This window comes from Onychomys torridus, chromosome 4, assembly GCF_903995425.1.
Source record: "Onychomys torridus chromosome 4, mOncTor1.1, whole genome shotgun sequence".
Classification (NCBI taxonomy): domain Eukaryota; kingdom Metazoa; phylum Chordata; class Mammalia; order Rodentia; family Cricetidae; genus Onychomys; species Onychomys torridus.
The window spans coordinates 96,141,264-96,166,969 of NC_050446.1; the positions used below are offsets into that span (position 1 = coordinate 96,141,264).

Here is a 25,706-nt window from a genome sequence, read left to right on the forward strand (position 1 = left end):
TCATTCTCACTCAGGGTGGCACAGGTGACACGAAACAGACCCAAGACTGACTTCAAGTTTTCTAGATACAAAGGGGATGGTCTTCTCCCTATACCGTTACTACACAAATGAAACCTACCACAGGCAGCTAATAAAACCTGCCCAGTCTAAGCCTGCATGGCTCACTCATCAGCAGCCCTTCAGCCACCCTCAGAGTCATCAGTGCAGAACTGAAAAACCCCAGGAAAGATTTCAAAACCACTTCCTTCTTACAAAAAAAAAAAAAAAAAAAATAGCTTATTTTAACCATTATGATGACAGTTAATGAATTCAATTTTACCCTTTCCGCACTGACAGGCCACGGCCGGTGTTTGTCAAAACGGATCACAAAATGTACGTCTGCTTCCCCACAGCAAATCCCTGCTTGTTCCCTCACCTGCTTTCCTAACGTACTGTCATTTATAACCTCTGACAAGCCGTGCCACATTCCCTGATCACTACTTAAAAACCCAGTACAGTCATTCTGGAAGGCTGTGTACTAGAAATTGGTTTCCTAAGGAAAGACAAACCTCACTTTTCAGAGCATGAAAGATGACTTAGTTTCTACCACTACCTTTTACCATCAAGGAAACTTTTAATATTTCTGATTATAACAAATATTAATCAGTGGGCTTTTCAACATCATTCTTCAGTAATCAACTAAATAAAGCTGCACAGGACAGAAAAACGCCACATCAAGGACAAGGAGCGCTGAGTCAATTCCAGACCTCAGGGCTGGGGGCAATGCAAAGTCTTCTTGGCCACCTCCACCCCTCCCCCAATCTCTGATACTAGGGAATCAAACCGGGCCTTATGCATGCTAGGCAAGCACTGACCACTTAGCGGCACCTGAGCCCCTAAAATTCATATGGCAATACCACTTAGCGGCACCTGAGCCCCTAAAATTCATATGGCAATACAACAGAGCAAAACTAGCTCCAGCAATCTTAAAAATGAACAGTTAGGAGCTGGGGAGATGGATCAATGGTTAAGAATACTTGCTGCTCTTCCAAAGGACCTAAATTCAGTTCCCAGCTCCCACACAGACAGATCACAACTGCCTGTAACTCCAACTCCAAGATATCAGACACTGTCTTCTCAGATCTACAGGCACCCATATGGCATTCACTCACACAGATACACATGCACATACATAGAAATACATTTTTAAAAGAACAAAGTTAGGAAGCCTGGGAGATGGCCCACTGTGCTCTTTCAGAGGACCTGAGTTCAGTTCCCGGTGCTCACGTCACACAACTCACAACTGTCTGTAACTTCAGCTCCAGGAGATCTGGTGCCCCCTTCTGGACTCCATAGACACATGCACTCACAAATGCACATACACACACACACACACACACACACACACGCTATCTTTTTTAAAAAGAGAACAAAGGTAGTGAGTTCACACTTCCTGAAAAGCTAAATTAATCAAGGAATGTGGTTCTAGAATGAAGGTAGAAGATGAATGGGACAACACTAAAGAGTCAGAAGTAAGTCCATATATTTATGATCAGTTGATCTTCAAGAAAATGGACCAAGACAGTTCAATGGGAGAAAGAATGGTTTTTTAAAACTCTTAAGTATGAGCTTTCCTATCTCCTCATGCAACAATATCTAGACTACTATCTTGGTTCCCAACACCTACATTAGTTCACAACCACCTGTTAACACCAGCTCAAGGATATGTGACGTCATCTTCTGGCCTCCACCTACAACTGCACTCACATGCACATACACGTAAAAAAAATAAAATCTTTGAAAAATGTAAATATAGTCCACAGAACAAAAGACAATACTTTAAAGTATCCAATAAAGATATTATATCCAGAATACATAGTGAATTCTAACTCAATGAGAACAAAATAATCCAATTTAAAATGTGCATGCCAGGCCAGAGGGCACAAGCCTATAATTCCAGCTACTAGGAGACAAAGGCAGTGGAATCCCAAATTTGATGCATTTATCTAATTATTCTTTATCAGAAGAAATTGGGCTAAGAACCTGAATGATCAGAGAAGCAGAGAAGCCACCAGTCACTTTCTCTCTCTTCCATTCCTCAATCCAAAGGGCTTGAGATCCTCTCTCAGCTCTGCCTTACTACTACCTATCTCCTATCTGTCCTCAGTCCAAAACCTCTATGGTTAATTTTGGTTAGCCAGTGTAACTCTGCCCTCTGACTCCAAGCAAGCTTTACCGTCAGAATACGATCAAAATATTACACAACACAGATTCAAGGCTTATCTGAGATAGAAAGTGAATTCAAGGCTAGCCTGAGCAACTTAGTAAGACCTTGTCTCTAAACAAACAGTAAAAAGAGCTGAGGATATACCTCAGTGGTAGAGCACTTGCTTAGCCTGCACAAGCATGCATGGTACTAGGCTCAGTCCCCAGTACCATAAAAAAATGCATACATAACATATACATATAACGTAGCAAAAGATTTTAATATGCAGTTCTTCCCAAAGTAAATATAAAGGGATTAAAAAATATTCTGAACATTTAGTTGTCAAGGACATGCAAATGAAAACCACAATGAGACAGCACATCATACATTAGAATGCCTTGGTCAAAAGTACACACAAGAGTGAAGACTCGCCAGAAGAGACTGGAACCCTCATGCACATACTGTGAAAACCACTTCCCTGTTCCTCAAAATACTAAACACGTGCCAGGAATGGTAGCACATGCCTGTAATCCCAGTACTCGGGGAAACTAAAGCAGAATCTGTGAATTCAAGACTGTCCTGCGCTGCATACTGACCGTGAGGTCAGCCAGGACTAAATGGCAATATTATCTTTTTTTTTTTTTTTTTTTTTTTTCTTTTTGAGACAAGGTTTCCCTGTGTAGCTTTGTGCCTTTCCTGGAACTCACTTGGTAGGCCAGGCTGGCCTTGAACTCACAGAGATCTGCCAGGCTCTGCTTCCCGAGTGCTGGGATTAAAGGCGTGCGCCACCATGCCCGGCAAGCAATATTATCTTAAGAAAAAAGATTGGGACTGCTGAGGTAGCTCATGGGGTAAAGGCTATTGCAAGCAATTTGATAGCCTGAGTTGAATTCCCAGAACCCAGAGATGGAAGGAGAGAATAGGCTCCGGTCACTTGTTTTCTTACCTCCATACATGTGCACATGTGGGCACAGCGCACACACACACACACACACACACACACACACACTATTATCAATTGATCAATGAAAAACAATTCTTAAGAAAATAAAGCTAAACAGTTAGCAAATGATCCAATAATACTACTCCAGGGAAAGTAAAAAATATTCTGAACACTTAGGTAGCATTATCCATAATAGTCAAAAAATGCAGAAACATCCCAAAAGTCTAACAACTGATAACTAACTAAATAAGATGTGGTACATTCATACAATGAAAAATTATTAGATAATAAAAAAATAATAAAGTACTAAGCCAAGCATTGTGAGATATGGCCATCATCCTAGCACTCCAGAGGCCAAAGTAGAAAGATTTCAAGTTTGAGGTCAGCCTGGGCTATATAACAAGAGCCTACCTCAAAGAAAAAAATGACTGTGTGAATAAACCTCAAAAATATTATGTGCCGGGCAGTGGTGGTGCACACCTTTAATCCCAGCACTTGGGAGGCCTTAAACAATAACTTTATGGGATACAAACTGTTAAAAAAAAAAAAAAAAAAAAGCATTATGCCAAATGCAAGAAACCAGACTCATACTTCATAACCACAATTATGACACTATAGAAAAGGCAAAACTCTAAGGAGATAAATCAGAATCACTGTTGCCAGACATTGGAGAAGGAGGAAAAGACAGACCTCACGGGAGCCCAGGAAACCACATAATTGCTACATGTGTTCACTGTCAGAATTCTGACAAGTAGAAATCTGAAAAGGGTACAAATTTTATTCTAAGTAAATGTATATCTCCCTCTACCCACCCTCCAAAAAACTGACTTTTTTTTTCCCCCAGACAAGGTTATTCTGTGTTGCCCAGGGTAGCCTGGACTCAAGTATTCTCCTGCCACAGAGCAAAAGCGTGACACTTTATTTACACTATCGGGGTGAAAACAACAACCAAACAGTATTGGGAAGCCTGAAAGCAAAAGAACAGCTACCTTTAGAGCAGTCCAGAATTCATCCTCACTGGGTTCAATAGCAGACGCGGCATGTCTCCCCTGCGTGTCATCATGAGGAGCAAGTCTGCAGCTCAGTGGTAGAGCATTCGCCTGACTGGCAGAGTACCCTACCTTCAATCCCCAGTACTGAAAAACAAGCCAAGAAGTCACAGCAGTGGGGAGATTGTAATGTCGCCGATGATGGGATGCTCACGTCTGCAATTCCAGTACTGAGGGTAAGGCAGGAGAATCACCATGAATTCAAGGCCAACATGGGCTACCTGGTGAATTCCAGGATACCCGGAACTCGAGTGAGAACCAGTCAGGGAATGAAGGGAGGGAGGGAGAGGCAAACATCACCTACAACACAGTTAATAATATAACTGTGAGGCCAGGTCAGAAACCTCTCCTTTGAGATTTAAAGTCAAAGTTAGAAAACAATCTCCTGGTCTGGAGAGATGGCTCCCTGGTTAAGAGCACTGACTGCTCTTCCAGAGGATCTGGGCTCAATTCTCAGCACCCACATGGCAGCTCATAACTGTCTGTAACTCCTGTTCCAGAGGATCTGACACCCTCAGACAGACATAAATGCAGGCAAAACACCAATGCACACAAAATTTAAAAAAAAAAAAAAAAGAACTAATTAGTTAAAAAAAGAAAACAATCTCCTTGTAAAAGATAAACTAGTAAAAGTCAACATAAAATTTAAGTAATCTAGCTAAGTTCATTAATTTAAGGGGGAAACTGTATTGACAAATAAGTCCTAAGAAACTCCCAAACCTAGTCACCTAGTTAAACTAAACAGATCACATCCCCTGTCTAGACCTTAGCAATATTTTTCTTTTACTTATTCTGTGTGTGTGTGTGTGTGTGTGTGTGTGTGTGTGTGTGTGTGAGAGAGAGAGAGAGAGAGAGAGAGAGAGAGAGAGAGAGCGCATATGTGTAGCAATGTATATGCCATGGCATGTGTATGGAAACCAGATGGCAACTTTCTCTGCTTCCACCTTTACACTGGTTCCACCTTTACCGGGCTAGAACTCAGGTCCTCATACCTTTGAGGCAGGGCTTTTTTTCCACTGAGTCATCTCACCAGCCTGTCTAGACCTTTTTTAAAAAAGGAAAAGAAACAGAAAAATTAACCTGTTTGGTAAAAAAGCACAAACACATTTAAGTCATACCTAATTAATCTGTTAGAATAAGAGTTTTTATGATAAAGTGGAAAGGAAAGAGCTACAGACTTCTCAGTGTTCACTGATACGCTGTTCAGGGAGAAAAAACCTTCAGTCTCATGGATACATAGTTACTAAACCACTGCTACGCAAAGGGATTGCTTCCGAGATGTTACACAACCTGCAAGACTATCCCTCAAAACCATTTGAATTCCAAACAACGTTCTAGTCTATCCGTCCAACACCTTTGATGCTAAAATCATGGCCTCCAGGAGCAGAAACTAGTAGTCATTAATCCAAATATAACCAATTCAGATTCTGCACTAATTTTAAAAAGAGCTCTTAGGATTTTTAACTAACATGATATAATCTCCCAAAATGTAACTTGTGTTAGACGGGAGATTAAAATGTTATTTTGTGTTCTGCAAAACTAAGATCAGATCACAGACAGGGGGGCACCAGGCTCTTCCTCTGACATCTCACTCTAAGACTAACTGCAGCTCTACCCAACATCCTTCATCCAGGGAAAGATAGAGAAAAACACCCACTGGGCTATGAACAAATCTCTTGTGAACTACAGAACATTCTGGCACTAAAAGAGACCAGTGGGACCTTCCATCTGAGCCTTCTTTTCTGCAGATGAGGAATAATCACATTGCATCTTGGAGGTCGCGTTGCCTGGCCAGGATCTCAGAATCACTCAAGAGTCGCACATTTAACACAGATCTTAGGTTTTCACCATAAACTATTGAACTCCCTGCTTACTTTATCAGAAAGCCATGAGAACAGCTGTGAACTCACGCAGACCCGAGTTCAAATTCAACAAGAGACATGGGGTCATGTTGGAAAAGAAGAAAAAAAGGTTAACAGAAAATTCTCCACTTAACAACTAATCCAGCCAAAGCCAAAAGTTTTCAAAAGTTTATAGACTGGAACCTCAGTGTGTCACTTTATTCAAGACAGATTTCTATTCTTACTGTCTCAAGTTCCAGTTAACTAAAATATGCGAGACTTTTATGTTTAATAATGAACTTTAAGGGCACATATCACCATATATTATGCTCTGTCTTTTTGTATATTAACCTACATTAGGGATTTGGGGGGCACCATGGCACATGTGTGGACGTTAAAGGACATCTTTGAGTAGTTGGTTCTTTTCTATCATGTCAGTTCCAGAGATAAAACTGAGGCCACCAGGTTTGGAGGCAAACACCTTTACCCACTGAGCCATCTTGCCAGGCTTACTGTTTTTCAATTCCTCCCACCTCCGGCAAAAGAAGGCACAACTGCTCATGTAGAACCTTGACATCGGCAAAGGCAAACCTAAGCTGTGTCTGAAATTAGAGCTGGCAGCGAGGTTGATGCACAGTCTGCTGTGCATGAGGCTAGCATGAACAAGGCCTTCGGCTTGATCTCCAGTACCAAATAAATGAGAGAGGACACAGTAAACGACTGGCCGAAAGTACAAATTAGCATAAAGCAAAGAGGATGATAAGGGATGAGCAGAAAAACCATCACATCAGGAAAGAATTCCAAAACAGACTGCGGGATCTGCAAGTACAGCACAGAGGGGAATTGCTGACCCAGCTTGCACAAAACCCTTGGCTAGACCTCAACACAAGGGGGGAGGGCATGGAATTTGAGGAAAGGAAAATAGTTTTCCTACTTCTCTTGACACATTCTTTCAACCACAAAGTAAAGGTATCTGATATAAGATATATTATTAATAAAAATAGTCCATAATATTTTATAATGACATGCTGGGAGATCTAATTTGCAGCAAGACAGTATATCATTATATCTGTCTCTTAAAAATAATCAGACTGTCAAATGTAGCCAATATTAAAATTAGAATGTGAGTAATGTCTTCTTTACCATAGAAATTATTAGAAAACAGTTCCTAGACGTGATTTCTGTTATATGGTTATTCATTTAAACAAGCTTGTCTAAATCACCCCATATGTATTAAAAAGTAAGCAGGGGCTGGAGAGCTGGTTCAGCAGTTAAGAGCACTTGGTATCTTGCAGAGGATGTGGGTTCGGTTCCCAGCACCCACATGGTGGTGGCTCACAACTATCAGTAACTCTGGTTCTACAGGATCCAGTGCTCTCTTCTGGCCTCCACAGGTACCAGGCACACAGGCAGTACACATACATAGATCCAAACAAAACACTTGTACATAGAAAAAAGTAAGCAAAGAGAGTGTTAGCTTTCCAGGGTATCTCCACTGCTTATAAAGTCTGGCACTGCCATAGTTCTGCAGTTACACCAAGCAAACTACTATTTTTTTCCCAACATAGTCCACATATACTTGAATCTGAGGCTGAGTGTAATTTGAAGTTATCGTTCAGCAACCAAGCTCCTTTCATAGAATAACTTCTCGTAGCGTCCCAAAGAGCTGGTGGTCTAGCCTGTTGCACAGATTGTGTGAAATGGTAGGCTCACTGTTACATAAAATACTCTAGGCATCTCTGCCAGCCCCTTGAGTCCTTCCGACCTACAGAACTCCACTCCATATTATCTTTGGGTTTGAATACCTCCAGAGACAAAAATCTGAAAGAAAGGAAGCCGGGTGGGTGCTTCCACCTGCTAAATTATCCCTGGAAATATACGACATCCTTCGGTGAATTGATTAATTCTGCTCTCTAGTATTCTGATCAATGTTCTTATCTGCCTAGCTCACGTGTAACAAAATATGAGTCTTAGTGGAACCTGCTTAGAGCATTGGAAACCCTCAGAGAATGCTGAAGGGCAGCTCCTTCATTTAGGTGTCCTCAAGATGAGGTAGGAGCCCAGATTAGAAATTTGTAAGTTAGATCAGGCGCAGGAAGAAAGGGCTCAACACTTGCCTGGTGACAACACACAATTCTATGACTATGAAGTGCCAGACTGTGTGGGTTCAAGATCAATAGAAGTAGCTAGAGGTTTGCATGTGCACTGGAGCATGCTGTTTTGATATACCACTATCAGTTTGTTCAAGTCTTGGGCCTAAGGGCCTTTACTAAATTTTTTGGCTCCCATAATACCACTTGTCTTCAAACCCCCTTAATCTTTCCGACAGAAGAGTGTTCTCACAATCAACTCTCCCCATCCATCGGACTTCAGAAGATCCCTTCTTTCTCCAGAGCAGAATAACCTATAAGCATTGGCGATCTGCCAAACGCTGATTGCCCAAATGCCAGGCGCTCCTCTCTTGGAGGTTCCCAGCTCCAAAGTTGTGGCCTGGCACTGTGCTCAGCGCTAAAAGTGCACCCTGAGTTGGGCTGGCAACTTCAGAGTTGGCAGGGAGGGGTTCCCTGGGGAATCCAGGGAAGTATGTCCTGGTGATCTACGGAAGCTATTTTTGGTGGGCACAGGTTTAGGGACAGAGATGCTCAAATGTGGCTTCATGCGTCACATTTCTTAACTGCTACTGCACAGCCAACGCAGAGCTGAGTCCATCAAGAGTTTTTTAAACATCAGCTAAAAGTTGGAATTTGATCATTACACTGATGCCCAAGAGAAGAAGATTCTTGGAAATAAAATTCATAAGTAGTTGCCACAGCTACAGGATTAAGATTGAAATGCACTACCATCATTTTGTGAGGAATCTTAATTTGTGTTATACAGTCTTAGAATTAGACATCATTTACCACAAGCTTTGTGCATCTATTTTTAGTTTGGACTGATTCCTCTCAGCCTGTCAAATATGATTGAAATTTTGCTGACAGTAATTCTTTCTCAGCAAGTATATTTCTGTTGTTTGATTCAACTATACCAGAGTACGTGAGATAAACACCATAAAAGAAAAACTAAAGACTTTACATCTTCAGCTTTTCTATCTGAAGTAGCTTCTTAACTCAGCCTGGAACACCCTCCATCCATTCCCAAGTCTCATTTTCTGCTTTGGCAAACTTTCATAACCTAGATCAAATTTCACCTCCACTGCAAACTATTTACTAACTTGGAGTCCCTCCCCGTCTCCCAGCCCCCCCCCATTTGCACTGTCAAAGTATATCAGCTGCCTTAGCCCCCAATCCACGATGATTATAGCTTATAAATTGCAATTTCTTACATTAAATGACAAAGGTACTTACTATGTCTTTCTCCCTGTGCTCCCTATGCCTCCTTAAGTTACAGAAAATATGTGTTTGAAAAACAATACATAAATATGCAATGATCAAGGGCTGGAGAGATGGCTCAGTGGCTAAGAGCACTGGCTGCTCTTCCAAGGACCTGGGTTCAATTCCCAGCAACCACATGGATGATAACTGTCTATAACTCCAGTTCCAGGGAATATGGTGCCCTCTCCTGGCCTCCATGGGCACTGCATGTACATGGTGCACATACATACAGGTAAACATCCATAAAAGTAAATAAGTATGTAATGATAAAATCATTTTTGAGAGGAGATGAAGAACATGAAACTGATAAATGTAACATCAAAATGGTATGATGAACAAAATCTTTAGACTCTTGCCAACCTGAAGATAGGTCTGCATATGTGCAAACAAAGTAAGAGAGTAAGATCATTCCAAGAATAAAAATTAGAAATTATATCCAATAAACAAGACTTGCTAATCTTGCCCGTGAGGCCTCTATAATCAGGCAGGGCTTCTCAAACCTAGGCTGCATAAGAACCACCTGAAAATCTTGTTCTAAAGGGCTTCGGAAGTAGAAAGGTGGCCCAGTTGCTCAGTTGGCCAAAGATCAGAGCTTGATCCACAGAACCCCTCTGACAGAAGAAATGCTGGCATGTGGCACACACTTGTCATCTCAGCGGAGAGAAAGGAGAGACAGGGAGATCCCTGGCTTGGCCTACTTGGTGACCGCTAAGCCAGTGAGAGACTGTACCTCAAAAATGGTAGGTAGTCCTGAAGAACACCAGAGGTTGTTCCCCTGGCCTCCACGTGCATACATACACATATACATACATACACACATACATAAGATTCTGGAGCTTGATCTCCAGTTTCTGATTCACTAGGGCTGAGGTGCAGCCAAGAATTTACATTTCTAGCGAGTACCCCATTGGGTACATGGTAATTTTGTGGTCCAGCAATCATACTTTGAAAGCCACTGGCTTTATCCATTCCTTACTTTACTCCATCCTCCATGCTTTTGACAGGGCTCACAGTTTCCACAAAAGGAGTGGGAGCTATGAGTTATAAAACAGGAAGATGCTTTGAATGATGCATGAGACAGCTAAATCTGTTCTGCTCTTGAATGGGTTCCCTTAGTAGGCAATAGTTTTCTGGGGCTTTGAAATGATCACTAACACTTAGAGTGAGTCTTAAAGCACTTCTGGAGTGGTCCAGAGCACTTCTCAGTACAAATCAGAGATGAGGTCACAGTCATGCAAGTAGACAGAAGGTGGGGTGGGGGGGTGGGGAGGAAGGGGTGGAGAGAGGGGGGTGGGGGGTGACAGCTACCATCACTGTCAATGGGTTGTTTTCTGTAGACGAGTGAATGGCACTATTGTACAAAAACTCAATGGATGCCAAGCATGTGGCCCAATTATTTTTCCTGTATGAGCATGGCACGGAAGGGTCTCCTTAGAAAACTTGATTCACGTTTGTGAGGAGGGTTGTTTGCTTTTTTATCTTGTATCCACAGGCAAAAGCCTAGAGACTTTCACCAAGTTCCTGTCTTTCAAACCTAAAACATAAGTAAGTTGGAAAGATCATAAACACCATCTGTAGAAATAAAGAAAAATCATTTCAGCTGGTGAAATACAGACACACTGGTCTACACTGGTCAGAATACTCGCATCAGTCAGGGCCAATCACACAGCAGCCTTGGAAGAGGCCATGATTTACATCTAGGGATCAGTCTCAGAAAAACTGGAGTTCAAGGGACTTGGTGAGATGGCTGAGTCAGCAAAGGGCTTGCTATGCATGCACGAGGACCTGAGTTTGCATCCCGAGCACCCACATAAAAAGCTGAACATGGCAGCACCTGTCTGGGAGGCAGAGACAGGGTTCCCAGAGCTCATTGTTCAATCAGTCCAGCTAAATTGGTGAAACTCCGGGTTAAGAGGATGAACCTCTGTCAAAAAATAAAAGTGGAGAACAATTAAGGAATCTAAGTTCAATCTAAGCATACACACACACACACATGGGAGGGGCATGGGAGAAGTAAGTACTCTTTGATTCTGTTCTCCACAGTCCATCTTTGACTTTCCCTATATTTAAGGTATTGGTCACTACACCCAGAGTCTTAAAGGAATAGAAGACCTGTTTCAATGCTAGAATGGACATATGACTGGGTATTTTGACCTTAGGGGAACACTCACCCAGCAACAAGGGAATAAAAATGGCTTAGTGCTCCTCAAATTGCTCAGCTGCATAAAAATCAAAACAAACAAACAAAAAACACACAACGATGACCTGAGTTTGAAGAATCAACGGCAGAAGGCAAGAGGGACAATGGTTATCAGACCACCAGATGACCATCACTACCGCTCTGAGCACCACACAGATGAGAGCATTGCAAGGTGTCGTCAATCCTCTCCAAATTCTCCTGTGTTGTATGGCGCACCTAAGGGAGAGAGACCCATAGGGAGCTGCTCCACGAAGATGGGTCTGCTGGTTCAGACAGCATGCTGTAGACTAGGCTGCCTGTCAAATGTGACTTCACCTTGAAGTAGCCCTCACTAGGACAGCCAGGCAGCACGGTTTACTTGGAGGTCCACATCCTATTCTGGAGTAATGGCTTTGGCGATAGGAATCTAAGAGTTTTATGCAGCCGTGAAGGATGCTGCCTTCATAAAACGATAATGCTGGCAGGCCACGAAGGTTCCATGAAGCTCTTCCTCACTGACACAGTACTCATTTTCTAAGGCTCTCTGTGCCTACAGGAATGGGGAAGAAGCCCCAAAGGACTCAAGAAAAACCAGACCGCAGTGCTTACTGACTGGGTACCATGAACTCAACAAAGGACAAGTGCAGCATCATCAGACATGTCAAAGACCCCATGAATACCAAATTTACACACCTGACCTTAGAAAACCGGTCTGGAGAGATGGGTTAAAATGAGTTATAGAGTTAGGAGATGTTTACTGTTTTCAGGTACATGAAATTTGTGGGTGTCACCGCTGCAATCATACAGCACACATCAAAACAAATGGTTTGAGTTTTTGTTGTTGTTGTTGTTTTGGGGTTTTGTGGGGTTTTTTTGTTTGTTTGTTTGTTTGTTTTGGTTTTAATGTAGAGGCCTCAAGCTAGGTTCTATAGTTTTTAGGTTCACAACTTACAGGTTGCTCTTATATTCTTTATATGTTCCAAAGTATAATTCTCTACAAAAAAAAGAGCTTTTTTATCAATTTAGTACAGCAATAATTATATTATCATTAAAGTTCTTCCAAAAATGAATGCCTTGCTTCTGATACTGCATCACATGTCAAACCTGTGCATAAACCACTGCAAATCCACAACAAAAAAATGTCTGTTTGCCTGGTGTGGTGGTTCCGCCTATAATCCCAGCACTTGGGAGGTGGAGGTAGGTGGATCTCCAGAAATTCGATATCAGCCTGGCCTGTATGGTGAGTTCTAGGGCAGCCAGAGCTATATGACAGAGAGACTCTATCTCAAACAAATAAACAAACAAACAAAAGTCTATTTATAATGTTTGCTGCTGCTGATAGCACAGCTATGATAAATGAGTCTCTGGGCTACAAAGTTAACTCAAAATTTCATGTTCTTTTATTACATGGCTTGCTGAATTGCCTCATCTAGCACATTCATGCCAAGCATTTAACGGAATGCAAATTCATACAAATGCCCATAAGTAAAATCCGTTGTGGTGAACGTTTCTGGGTTCCCTGAGTGCCGATGCCCCTCCATAAACAGCAAGAATGAGGGGACAGTCAAGGATTCAGTTTATCTTCTGTGCCAAGAAGATATAGTTTATACAATATCTGATTAGTTTTATACAATATTTAATACTGAAGTTAAAAAGCAATACGAGTGTTTTTAGGATTCTGAGAGGCTAATTTTACAGTTATCTTAATTTCAAGAGCTAGAGACTGACTTGCTATTGTAACAGATCCTGAGACAGCATAATTACCTGTTAAGTATTTTTTTTTTAAAAAATCAATATTCATGAAAATACAACAGCTTTGTGTTTTTCTCTGTGAATAAAATTATCCTAATTTTCTACCAACTTCTGCATTAATGAAACCAAGGGCTCCACTTACAAAATAGGAAGCAGAAATTCTTGGAAAAAGCAACCCATAGTCCAAGAATAAGCATCCTCCTAAAGCCAAAGACATAGGTAAGACAGAGGGAGAGAAAGGGGAACTCATGGGGTTTTATTTATGGGTGGGGATGTCAAAGAAGAGCTTGTAGGAATTGGTTCTCTTCCTCTACCATGGGGACTCCTGGGGTCAAACTCGGGTCATCAGCCTTGGCAGCAAGCACCTTTACCTGCTGAGCCATCTCCTCAGCCCAAGTTCTTAACTTTTAAAGGAAAGGTCTAATGAGTTATACTATCCCAGGATGGAATTTCACAACTTCATTGAGACTAACTAGAAATCATTTGAAGGCAAGTTATGATTTAATCTGAGTTATTTTCCTTTAAAAAAAAAAAAAAGTAAGAATTTCTCAATTCGACAGGCAGTGGTGGCCCACACCTCTAATCCTAGCACTCTGGAGGCAGAGCCAGAAGGATCTCTGTGAGTTCAAGGCCAGCCTGGTCTGCAGAGCAGATCTAGGACAGGCACCAAAACAACACAGAGAAACCCCATCTCAAAAAAAAAAAAAAAAAAAACAAATTTCTCAATTCTATTTTGTGTTTAAATGTTCCTCATTTATTTGTAATATTTCCAAGTAATTTTCTTTTTGCTATGAAATAAGCATTAATATTTCCATTGTACATATGAGAAAATTAAGGTAGGAAAATAGGTAGCAATTTAGGAAGTCAAAATAGAGAGTGAATAAGATTAAGAAATTGAAAGACATTGGTTTAAATATAGTAAGGTCACCTACTAACAATAAGTAAATTCCTTTGACCTCTGGGACCTGCCTTTTCATCTATAAAACAGAAACAATACTACCCATCTCTTTTCTGTAAGGCACAAAGTGTCTAACAGAATGCTTAGCATGTAATCAGCCATTCAGTACAGGGCCCACCTACCAATCCACCATCCCATTTTCCTCATTTAGTACAATGGATATATAATCAATCCATAATGCCATTGTGAGGGAAATGAGGTACAATGAAGGCAGAGATCCCTGGCAAGCCCAGAACCCCACTCATGTGTTCCCTCCCTCCCTCCCTCCATCCATCCATCCATCCCTCCTTCCCTCCCTCCTTCCAGGTCTCAAATCCAAGCACTGGCCCCTCTACAGAACTGCCTCTGCATACACAGCTTGTTTATAACACTAACTGAAAAATCTGCTTAACCTGGCTGCTTCATCTGTGGTTTTCATGTGTCCCAAATAAAATGTAACTCATTTCTAAGGTGGTTTCATCTTTCAGTTATCACCCCCGAAATATTATAATGCCTCTTTTGAAAATACTTATTATTTGAAAATACCAATAGATATTGCTCCCAAACATCTGCACTATGTCCTAAATAATACATAAACTATTAAAAGTGTATTCCTTAGGACAAAGCATGTCTACACATTTAAATTATTCCATTCAGGTTGACTTCAATGATACTAGTTAGTATTTTAATTTTTCATTTTTTTCCCTCTCAAATAGTCAGGTAGTAAATGTGGAAAATGAATACAGATTTGTAAAGATTAAAAACAGAAGAATCAAAAATGAGGATCTGAATGTATGAGGCAATGACCTTCAAAACTGGCTGTTAACAATGTTCTTCACAGGGGAGCAATTATAGTGCAATCCTCTTACGTATGCTTTCATTTCTCCTGGTCTACAGATGCATTTCCACATCAGAAAGGATGAAAGAGTAGGCCTGTGCCTGGGAGAGCCTTCTTCGCAAAGACAGAAGACTGGTTACTTTAATAATCACATCCTGAAGGCCAGCTCACTAGAACTGCATTATGAAATGCCGCTAAACCAATACCTTGACAGAATTGCCGTACAACTGGAATTTACCAAACATGGCTTTCATGACACCAACTCACTGGTATATTTCTAATTCTGTATTGCTCTACATGGTCTCTGGCTATTTTAAAAGCCATAAAAATATTTCTAAAATAGACACCATATCTAAATGAAAGTGTAACACTTCAAGAAGAAAGGAGTCCAAATCATCAACAAAAGGTTTAAAATATACAGTATTGCCATTCTTAAAGTACTGAAAATAATGCTTAGCTACATAAGGAGCCCATCCCTCTTTCCCATGTTAAAACTGCACTCAGTGTTTAACAAGTAAGCACATGTGGGGACACACACACACACACACACACACACACACACACACACACATTACAGACACAGACATACACACATACACACACAGTAAAAATATAAAATGGGAAAGTTGCTAAGAAAAGTTTAATCTCCAAATGCTTTGTTTAAAAAGCTGTATATAGAAAAATATTAGAGTCCTGTAGATAACTGTCTTTTTTCAAACCTTTTCTCATATGGATAAAAACAAAGGCAAAATACTATCTAAATAGTGGTGTAAAAAATGGCAAATCTGCTACAATTCCTCTGTTTTAGAGTTGGCACCAAATCACCGTGTACAATGATAAACACATCTAGACTGTGTACAGGGGCCATGACTAATTTTTATAACGTTAAATTATAAAATAAAAGCAACAAAAACTGAACACAAACAGTAGAATACAGTAAACATTACTCCAATCAGTCCAATTTAACTTTAAAATATTTTTCTCAGTGACAATAAGAACCATCCACAATTACAATAGTAATCAACCTCACCGGCTCTGAGGACAAGGGAGAATCAAAAGTTGCCTTTTCTGATACCTAAAACCAGAAGATTATAAACATTTTTCGAGAAGTGATGTTTCCTTTGATCTCTACACCTTGGCAAGAGTTAATGATCTACTGGAGAAATTTTATGTCACTATAACCACAAAAGTATTCTCAAGGTTTATGAAGTCTAAACCTCACACTGCCCTCGGCAGGCTATTGTACACATTTGTTAAATTTTTAAACGAGAAGACAAAGACTTTAAAAGCTCTTGACAGTGTACTCAAACTGCGAAGGTGTCAATTCCATGTTTTCTCCTCCTCCATTAAAACAAAACAGGGAGAAAACTGTACATAGAAACAATGACACCATAGAAACAAAAAGTAGCACGCCATCGAGTAGGGAAGTAATACATACCATCTCTCCGACATAGCCAATTACAAAAACCCTTTCACTTAATGGCTAGCATCTTTATGGGCTTTTAATCTGTATTAAGTAGTCTTCAAAAGATAGTCTGTGCTCTATCTCTACTCTCCTGGATCTTTGGCAGCAGTCAGCACTTAAGCTCGGGGCTTGGAGAGGGGGAGTCCTTGGAAAGGGGCAGGCTGAAGTAAGCACAGTCAGCATTAAGCAGCTGCTCTCAGACACTGGAGCGTCTTTCTCACACGTCTCTATTTTATGCTATTGAGCATTGTTGGCAAGATGGATGGATGGATGGATGGATGGATGGATGGATGGATGGATGGACGGACGGATGGATGGGGGCATCCTGGGGGTAGGGTCTAGGCAGGCAGTTTTTGTCACATCTGAGCATAGAAGCCTCCTCCAGATTCTTGCGGGAAAGGAAAGGGTTCAGGTGAGACCCTCCCGGGTCTAACTCAATTTGCTTCTCCACAAAGAACAGTTTCTGGCAGTGAGCGTAGGGTCGGTCCTCTGGTAGAAGAATTAAACACGAGGGCATTATCGGTGCTTTCAATCTCTGACTTTATAAAGGAGACACTGCATTCCTGGGGAAAACACTATATGACTCCTGACGCGCCACACAGCAGTAGTGAAGGGACACAAGCCAGGGGTTGTAAAAAAATCCTTTCAAAACGCCAGGTTCTGAAAGAAATGCTGTGCGGCATTATTGCATTGTTGGCTTTTCTATAAGTCTCCGATTCTTTCCAGCCACTGCCAACCTCCAAATCTCTGGGACTTGTTGCTAAATCTTTGCCTCACGCCCCCCACCCCCAGAAATAACCAACACGTTGAGATTTGGGGATCAAAAAAACAAGGAAGGGAGCTAAACCCTCAAAGCTCAGAGGGCTGGGCGCCTTCAATAGGCCACTCTGCATGGGCTGCGCGTTCCGTCTGACTCACAAACGCTCGAGAGAAATTATGACATAAACCTTTATCCTTCCAACCAGGGAAATAAAGGCTGGCTGGCGGGCCTGGCGGGGCCCGGGGAACCTCAGCCCGCGTCCCGACGGGACGACCCAGGCAGGCATCTCCTGCCCTGCCCGCCTAGCTCCGGACGCCCGCCCCAAGGTGCTGCCTATCCGCCGGCAGGAGGAACCAGGACCCGGGGTCCTCCGCCCGGGAGGGCGTAGAGCAGAGGAGTTGCGGGTGCCGGACGCGACTCACCCCGCAGGGGCGCGCGGCGCGTGGTACCAGCCCCCGGCTGAGCTCGGGCAGGGATGCCGCGCGCCGGGCGGTGCGGCTGCGGGGCGGACAAAGCGCTGCGCCGGGGCTAGAGCTGGGGCGACCCCGGGCGGCGGCCCCCCGCCAACTTGGCCGAGTCTGGGGAGCGGGATCCCGCGAGCGGGCGGGCGGGCGGCGCGGCGCTGACCTGGATGGTGCAGGTGTACTCGCTGTCGTCCAGCAGCCGCACGGTGCAGCTGTACTCGCGCTCCAGACTCCTGCTGCTGCCGCTCATCAACCTGCTCAGCATCTTCCCGCCCGCTCGCCCGTCCCCGGGAGCGACGCGGCGGCGCTGCGGACTCCGGACCCGTCGCCCTTCAGCGCGGCAGCTCCGCGCCGGGCCCTGGCACCTGTACCATCACCCTGGCCGGATCGCCGCCGCTGCCTCCTCCCGCCCCACTCTTCTTCCTTCTCCAGAGCCACCACCGCCTCCCCCCCCAAGCCCCAAGCAAGCTGGGTTCTCTCCCGGGCGCCCCACTGCCCGTGCCCAGCTCATGGGGCGGGGCCTAGGTAGGGGGCCAATGGAGGTCAGCGCGGCGGAACCGATTGGCAGGAGGTAAAGCCAATCATAATAGGGAATAGGGATGATGAGCAGGCTGAGGAAGCAATGGTCGCAAAAACAGCAGTACCGAACCCAGTCGGACCAGCCCTCTAGCGTCCCAAGCCCTCGCTCGCTCCCTTCGCGGGCGGTGGTTGGTATGAATGCTGTTTGTCCTCGGCTGGGCCATGTGTGGACACTTGACAAGATCGGTGTCTGCTACCTGGAATAACATTTGAACTGTCCCAGGAGTCAAGTCCTGCACCCTGCAACGCGCGGTTCCTGCCCTCTTGGAAACCAAGGCGAGGAGGCGGCACCTGCAGAACACAGGCACCCACGACTCCAGACCAAGCGGCTGCCCCCACCTGTGCGCTAGCCTAAGTCTGCTCCATGGGCCCCTGTTCTCGCGCACCCTTAATTTGGTGAACATCTGTCCTACAATAGCTACTTACACTGCTGCGACCACAGAAGCGTGTAAGCGCCCGGATTTAGCGCCTAGAAATCCCTGCGCTCTAACCCTCCTTCTATTATCAGAAGACAAAAGGAGCCTGAGGTGTGCTCTATAGCTGGCTAAGGAACAGGAAGTGATGGACCTTTCCTTGCACTTTTAGAAAGAATACTGCATCTTCAGACTTCCTCAGCGAAACACAATAGGTCCGGAGCTGTACAGCACACAAAGAAAAGGGGAAAATGCTTTCTTTCCTTTGTGACCTCCACATCAGCAGACTTAAAGTTCCTTTCCAGAACTTCATTAAGAGACATATCCACCCTCAAAGATTTTATGATTAGTAATATTAGGATGTGCGCGTTCAGGGAATATGAACACTAAGGGGCCACGCACAAGGGTGGAGGTCAGAGAGCAACTTTGTGGAACCAGTTCTCTCCCTCCACTTTTATGTGATTTGCAGTGTTGAAACTCGTGTCACCGGACTTGCCTGGCAGGCACCTTTACCCGCTGAACCATCTCACTAGCTCTACCCTCAAAGATTTCAATGGAAGGAAATGTCATAAAGGAATCAAGCTAGAATAGAGGTGTAATTCAGTGGTAGAACCCTGGCCTAGCATGTGACAAGGTCCAGCGCTGAAATGTCAATGCAGAACGGTAGTGCTGTGAGAAATATATTCGTTAAAAGTAATTATTAATATCTTTGAAACACGATATTTAAACCCCTATAGCAGACTAGAAAAAAAATATGACCTATTTTGACTTTAATTTGTCTACTTGCTTGCCTGGACTCGGGGATCAAATCCAGAACCTTGCATTTGCTAGTTAAGGGCTTGGGGGTAACTGTAATATGAGTTACAACCTTTGCGTTTTTCAGACAGGTTTCTCTATGTAGCTCAGGTGATCCCAAATGGATCCCCCTTCAAGTTCTCCAGTTTTGAATTAGAAGCATGTGGCACTTAGCTGGCTCTTGACCTTTACAGCATGCTTCACCAGTGTCTTTAGATTCCAATAACCCACACCCACATCACCTTAGTAACGTGGACTGCTCCCTTGCTGCAATTAATAGCCATGGGAAGAGGTTCTTCTTTTCAATGTAATCCTGACATAGTTACAAAACTAAAACCAAAGAGTCAAATGCTGTCTACTTTATAACCTGGGAATAACTTGGGGCCTAGAATAGATGTAGACATTCTATAAATGATGAACTGATAAATGGAATTAATAGGCATTCTATTATATCTACAACTCCAAGGAAGATCCATAAAGAAACTAGAAACCTCAGGAAGGTCTTGTAGACAAGTATAATCACTACTATGTTAAAATGATAGTCTACTAAGTCGAGCCTTGTTGTATAACTGGGAAAGAATGGAAATTTTCAAGCAGGAAGCACTTTTGTAGAAGGCAAAAGTTGCTATTTGTTAGAAAAATCTAAACAAGGAAGGAAAAATGTCCAAGAAGCTAGAGGAAACCCATTAGTGTGGTGATGGGGACGTGTCTTTAACAGGTTATGCAAATAAGCAGCTGTTAGAATAAAAAGAAAAGCACAATGAATCCAGAAAAGCTGTAAAGAACTGAATGCTGTCTTCAAAGTGGGACCATAGATGCAACCGAGAAGGGTGAGATGGTGGCTGCTGTGCCAGCATTTTAAGTAGCATCTCTGCTTAGTCTAAGAAAGTCACATCTGCCTGGAAGCTCCCCAGTTCAAGATTCACCCATGTTTGTGCATAAGATACATATGCAAACTTTCCTTTCCTCTCTGATACAGAACAGAGGGTGGAAAACAAAAAAAAAGAATCTAGTATATGCCTCTAAAACAAGATATGGGAAACAAGTTTCTGGGGAACTGGAAAGATGGGGTTCCAATAAAGGTGAACAAAAAAAATACTTTGCTTGTTTTTTTCTCATTTGTTGAGCCCAGTATGGAGAAGGTTAGTTCACTAAAAGGCTGCATGTGGCGCTGAGGATATAGTTCAGCTGGTCGAGGGCCTGCTTGCCTTGTACAAATCTCTGGGTCCTATTCCAGAAGCACATAGAATAGGGTGTGTTGGTGTACAGCTATGATCCCACTCAGAAGGTAGAGGCAAAAAGATCATAAAGTTCAAGGTCACCTTTCTGCTACAAAGTGGATTTTAGGACAGCCTATGCTAAAACCCTGTCTCAAAAAAACAAAACACAAGGCTTCTTGTGCCTTTGAGAACCACAATGTCCTGCTTTCATGTCCTGAAGTATAAGGAAGCTATATTTAAAACAAAATTGCAAATTACAATGGTTGTGAACCCCACCTTCCAAGTTATCAGTATGCTGGCTCCCCTCTCCATTGTGAAGGGGTCCCCAGGTGTCCTAGTTTCGTTTCCTGTCTCCTGACAAAAGCAATGTGGGGGGAAAGGGTTTAACTTTAATTCTAGGTTACAGTCCGTCGCTGTGACTCAAATCATCAGGAACTTGGAAGCAGCCATTCACAGCCACAGTCCAGCAGAGGGGGAATAAGTGCTTACATGCTTGTACTCCTTCTCCACTTTTATACAGGCCAAGACCCAAACCCAAGGAATTTACCTTGTACCTCTCACAGATGTGCAGGCCTTCTCTCCTCTATTAATGTAATCAAGGCAATCCTCACAGATGTACCACAGTCAAGCAGAACCTAGCCAGTTCCTCGATGAGACATTCTTGTCAGGTAATTCTAGATTTTGTCAAGTTGACACCAGGAGAGGTACCACCTCCCAGATGTGCCTGAAATTATCTGGATGCCTTTACTTCAGATGCCCCCATCACCCATACTCTCTCTCAAACCAGTACATCGCTGTCCTAGGTTTTGGCAGGAAGGAGGATCGCCTTTTCTTTTTCTTTCTCTTTCTTCTTGATTTTTCTTTTTCTTTTTTTGTCATTTGTTTGTCCTTTTGCTTTTTAAGATAGAGTCTTTCTACACAGATCTGGCTATCCTAGAACTCACTATATAGACCAGGTTGGCCTTGAACTCACAGAGATTCGTCTGCCTCTGTCTCCCAAGTGCTGAGATAAAAGGCATATTACATCATACCCAGCACTATTGCCTTTCCTTAACCAGAACGTCACAAACACAGTCCTTCTCATCAAAGTCTCCCTATATAGCACAGCTAAGACCAGGCTCTGATTTGTGGGGCTGGAAATGTGGTTCATTAGTAGTGTTCTTGCCTAGCACATGTGAAGCCCCGTGTTTTATCCCACCACTAGAAGAAATCAAAAGAAAAAATGGACTATAATTTCTAACAATACTTTGAAAGGTATGACATGGCTGTCCCTGAAGCCATTATGAACTGAAAGCCCAAGCACCATAAGTTCTCAGACTGCTCTATGTCCCCAGCAAAAGTCCCCCTGATCGTGTTTAGGACATCCTGGTCCAACAATTCTTCTTAGATCAGAGTCAACTTTTAAAGTCTTATTTTCTGTCCCAGATACTATCTCTCCCTAGAGTGACTGAGCTGGAATGTAACCTCTGTGCCCGAGGGGTGACCTTGACCTCTGATTCAATGAAACTACTGCACTTATTTATTATTTATTACAGGATCTCACGTAGCTCAGATTGGCCTTCAACTTGCTACGTAGTTGAGGATGACTTTGAACTTCTGGCTGTCTTCCTGCCTCCACCTGCTTAGTGCTATATTTCAAGTATGTGTCAGCACTGCCAACTCAAGACACCTTTCACAATAACAGCCTGAGTGTGGGAGCTCATGCAAACAGCAGGATTGCAGCAAGTTCAAGGCTATCCTTGGCTACATAGACATTTCAGGGGCAGCCTGTGCTACAGAGTGAAACCCTGTCTCAAAGGGTAAACTGGTAGAGCAGATGACTCAGTGGGTAAAGACACCTGTTGACAAGCCTGAAAACCTGAGTTTAAATCCACTTGATGAAAGGAGAGATCCAACTCCCAAAATGTGTCCTCTGACAGCCACAACCATGCTATGGCATTTGCCCCACTCAATGAAAATGTAATAAAATACAAAAGTAAATAAAAAGAATAGTTTTAAGACTGGGGAGATAGCTCAGCATTACAAGAATGTGCCAGCATTCACAGTGCAAGACAATACTTCTAAAATAATAGTTTAACTTACCGTAGTAGCTCACAAAGGCAGGAAGCAAGTTGAAAGTGACACATACTTGTAATCCCAGAACTGACAAGGTAGAGACAGAAGGATCCCCAGGGTTCAACATCCACCTGGTCTAGACTAATTGATGAGTTCTAGGCTAATGAGAGGCCATCTCAAAGGAGGTGGAAAAAGTTCCCAAGGATGATGCCTGAGATTGTCCTCTGGCATCATCATGTGCACACGCATGCATACAGTCTAACAACAGTTCCTACAAAGATTGAGTTATTCAGTCTTTATGAGTAGGTCCAGGAAGAACTTCATCAAAGCCAGCCCAGTCCTTTGGTGTAATCATCTCCCCAGCAAGCAATAAGGAGCACATCTGCCTCTGATTTCTTGTCCCCCTTAAATCTCAGCTTCTGCTTTCCTAAGGACAGGTGCTCCAACAAAGACATTCACATCTCTGTATGCTCGAAATCCACCAAGAAGAAAGAGGCAAGCTCTTGTAAGCCTGTCTTCCCATCAGTGTCTGCAGGAGGAGGGCTTCTGCTCCACACAGAGATTTACCCACTCAATAGATCATCGTTCTTCTATCTAAAGCATCTACACTCAGAATAATGGCTGCTTCACATTTTCTAAGTGTGTTAGATGGAAAATTGCTCTAATATGAGTCATTAAACAATTGATAACATTTTTCTTGAATAGTATTCTCTGTTGTTAGGACGGATTATCACCTACCACTGAAGAGATAGAGTTTTCACCTTTTACAGATCGTTATGGCTTTCAGATTCCATCCAGCCTCTCTCATACTGAGAATTTCTTCCTTTACATGAAGATGTAAGCATCATTGCGCCTTTTTATTCAAAGTATATTTGACAAACATTTAATGTCAGGCACTGTGATAACTTTCTAGAGTATATAGGATATAGTTCAAATATGAGAAAACATAAATCAGGAAGTTCTCACTGTAGGAGAGAATGTTAGATGTATATACAATTAGCCACAACATGATTGCCTATAACTCAGTTAGTTCTAAGATTCTATCAGTTTATTTTTCATGTACAATTACCTGGAATACATGGAGAATGGAAACATCACCTCTTTTAGAGAAGATCCTAACTATTTCATGAGGGGAAAAAAATCACACAGTGATTTAAACTTAAGAGAGAGAGTAAAGCCTTGCAGAAAAAGGATTTGACTTGGACCCTGAAGGATGGGGTGTCATGATGGGTGTAGAAAATAGGAGCTGGATGAGGGATGAGTGGCAGATCTTTGTTACTCTGTCTTGTATGGATCTCATTGTGTTGCCCAGGCTGGTCTCCAAGTCCTTGGCTTAGACAATCTTCCCTCAGGCTTCTGAATAGCTGGAACTACAGGGTTTGCCGATGCACCTGGTAAGTGTGACATCTGAGAAACAGTATGGGCAAAGATAAAGAAGCACAAATGTGTATGCCATATTCCCAAACCACAAGGAGCCCCAATAGTGCGGGGAGTGCCATGGCTATAAGAGGTGGACTGAGGCTAGATCACTAAGGCCCGTCAGCTCTGACTGAATAGTCAGGAAGCAGTCAATCAACTTGACAGGATTATAAAGACTTAAAGGCTCTTTTAGCAGGGGAGTAAAGGTACTGCATCTGTATTTGTAAATACCTATTTTTAGGGCACTGTAAATAACCAAATTAGAATATGAAAAAAAGTATTTACTTCAGAAAAATGAATTGTAAAACCAATACAATGTTTTTAATGAGGTCCCAGAAACATCTGCACTAGCTCTCCAGTTTGTGCAGTAGCCTTTGTCTATTCTCAAAAGGTGGTGCATTCTTCTTATATTTCTACCTAGTCTTCAGCTATTATTCTAGCCACATAACTGCTATGGATGATTGGTTGATAAATAAAGTGCTGATTGGCCAGTAGCCAGGCAGGAAGGATAGGCAGGACAAGGAGAGAGGAGAATTCTGGGAAGTGGAAGGCTGAGTCAGGATTCACTGCCAGCCACCACCATGAGGAGCAGGATGTAAAGTACCAGTAAGCCACGAGCCACATGGTAAGGTATAGATTTATAGAAAAGGGTTAATTTAAGAGATAAGAACTAGGTAGCAAGAAGCCTAAGCCACACGGCCATACAGTTTATAAATGATATAAGCATCTGTGTGTTTATTTGGGTCTGAGCAGCTGCAGGATTGGCAGGTGAGAGAGATTTGTCCTGACCTTGGGCCAGGCAGGACCAGGAGATAACCTCAGCTACAGTAAAGATACTAGGAGAAAAAAATAAGAGAAATTCCTCAGATCATTGTAATGAGCAAAGATTTAAAAAATAAAATAAAATAAAATAAACCCTCAAAACTACAGGAAACAAAAGAAAAAGTTAGCAAGTAGAATTGCATTAAACTAAAAATTTTCTAAATAAAAAGCTTTTGCATGGCAAAGACAATATAAATCAGAGTGGAAGTCAACCTACAGGAGACAATATTTGTAAACTATATATCTAACAAGGATTAATATCCAAAATATATAAGAACCTAATAACAGGGAAACAAATGATCCCACTGGAAATAGGACCAGGCTTGGAGAAGCAGCTGGAGGAGGAACATCTGCCAGCATGTGCAAGTCAGTCCATGGATTTGATCCATAGTGCTGGCAGATAGATCATCAGATAGATGGATGGACAGATGGGTGGACGGATGGATGGATGGATGGATGGACGGATGGACAGACAGATAATTCTAGATTTAAATAGACCTTTACTAAACAAATGTTCAACAGGTGTATGAACAATGTTCAATATTACTAATCATCAGGAAAATAAAAATCAAAACTACAATGAATCCCAGTAAGAATGGCTATTAATCAAATAAACAAA

The 25,706-nt window shown here is 42.5% G+C and overlaps 1 protein-coding gene across 3 annotated transcripts in view; it reads right to left on the reverse strand.

The window, feature by feature from the left end:
• Positions 1 to 18,256, reverse strand: part of Frmd5 (FERM domain containing 5) — a 276,390-nt gene extending 258,134 nt beyond the window's left edge. For all 3 annotated transcript variants that reach the window (XM_036183550.1, XM_036183549.1, XM_036183548.1), the window contains exon 1: positions 17,948 to 18,256. In XM_036183550.1, the coding sequence (XP_036039443.1) occupies positions 17,948 to 18,049 (102 nt within the window). In that variant the 5' untranslated portion in view covers positions 18,050 to 18,256. The remainder of the gene's footprint in view (positions 1 to 17,947) is intronic.
• Between the last annotated feature and the right edge of the window lie 7,450 nt (positions 18,257 to 25,706).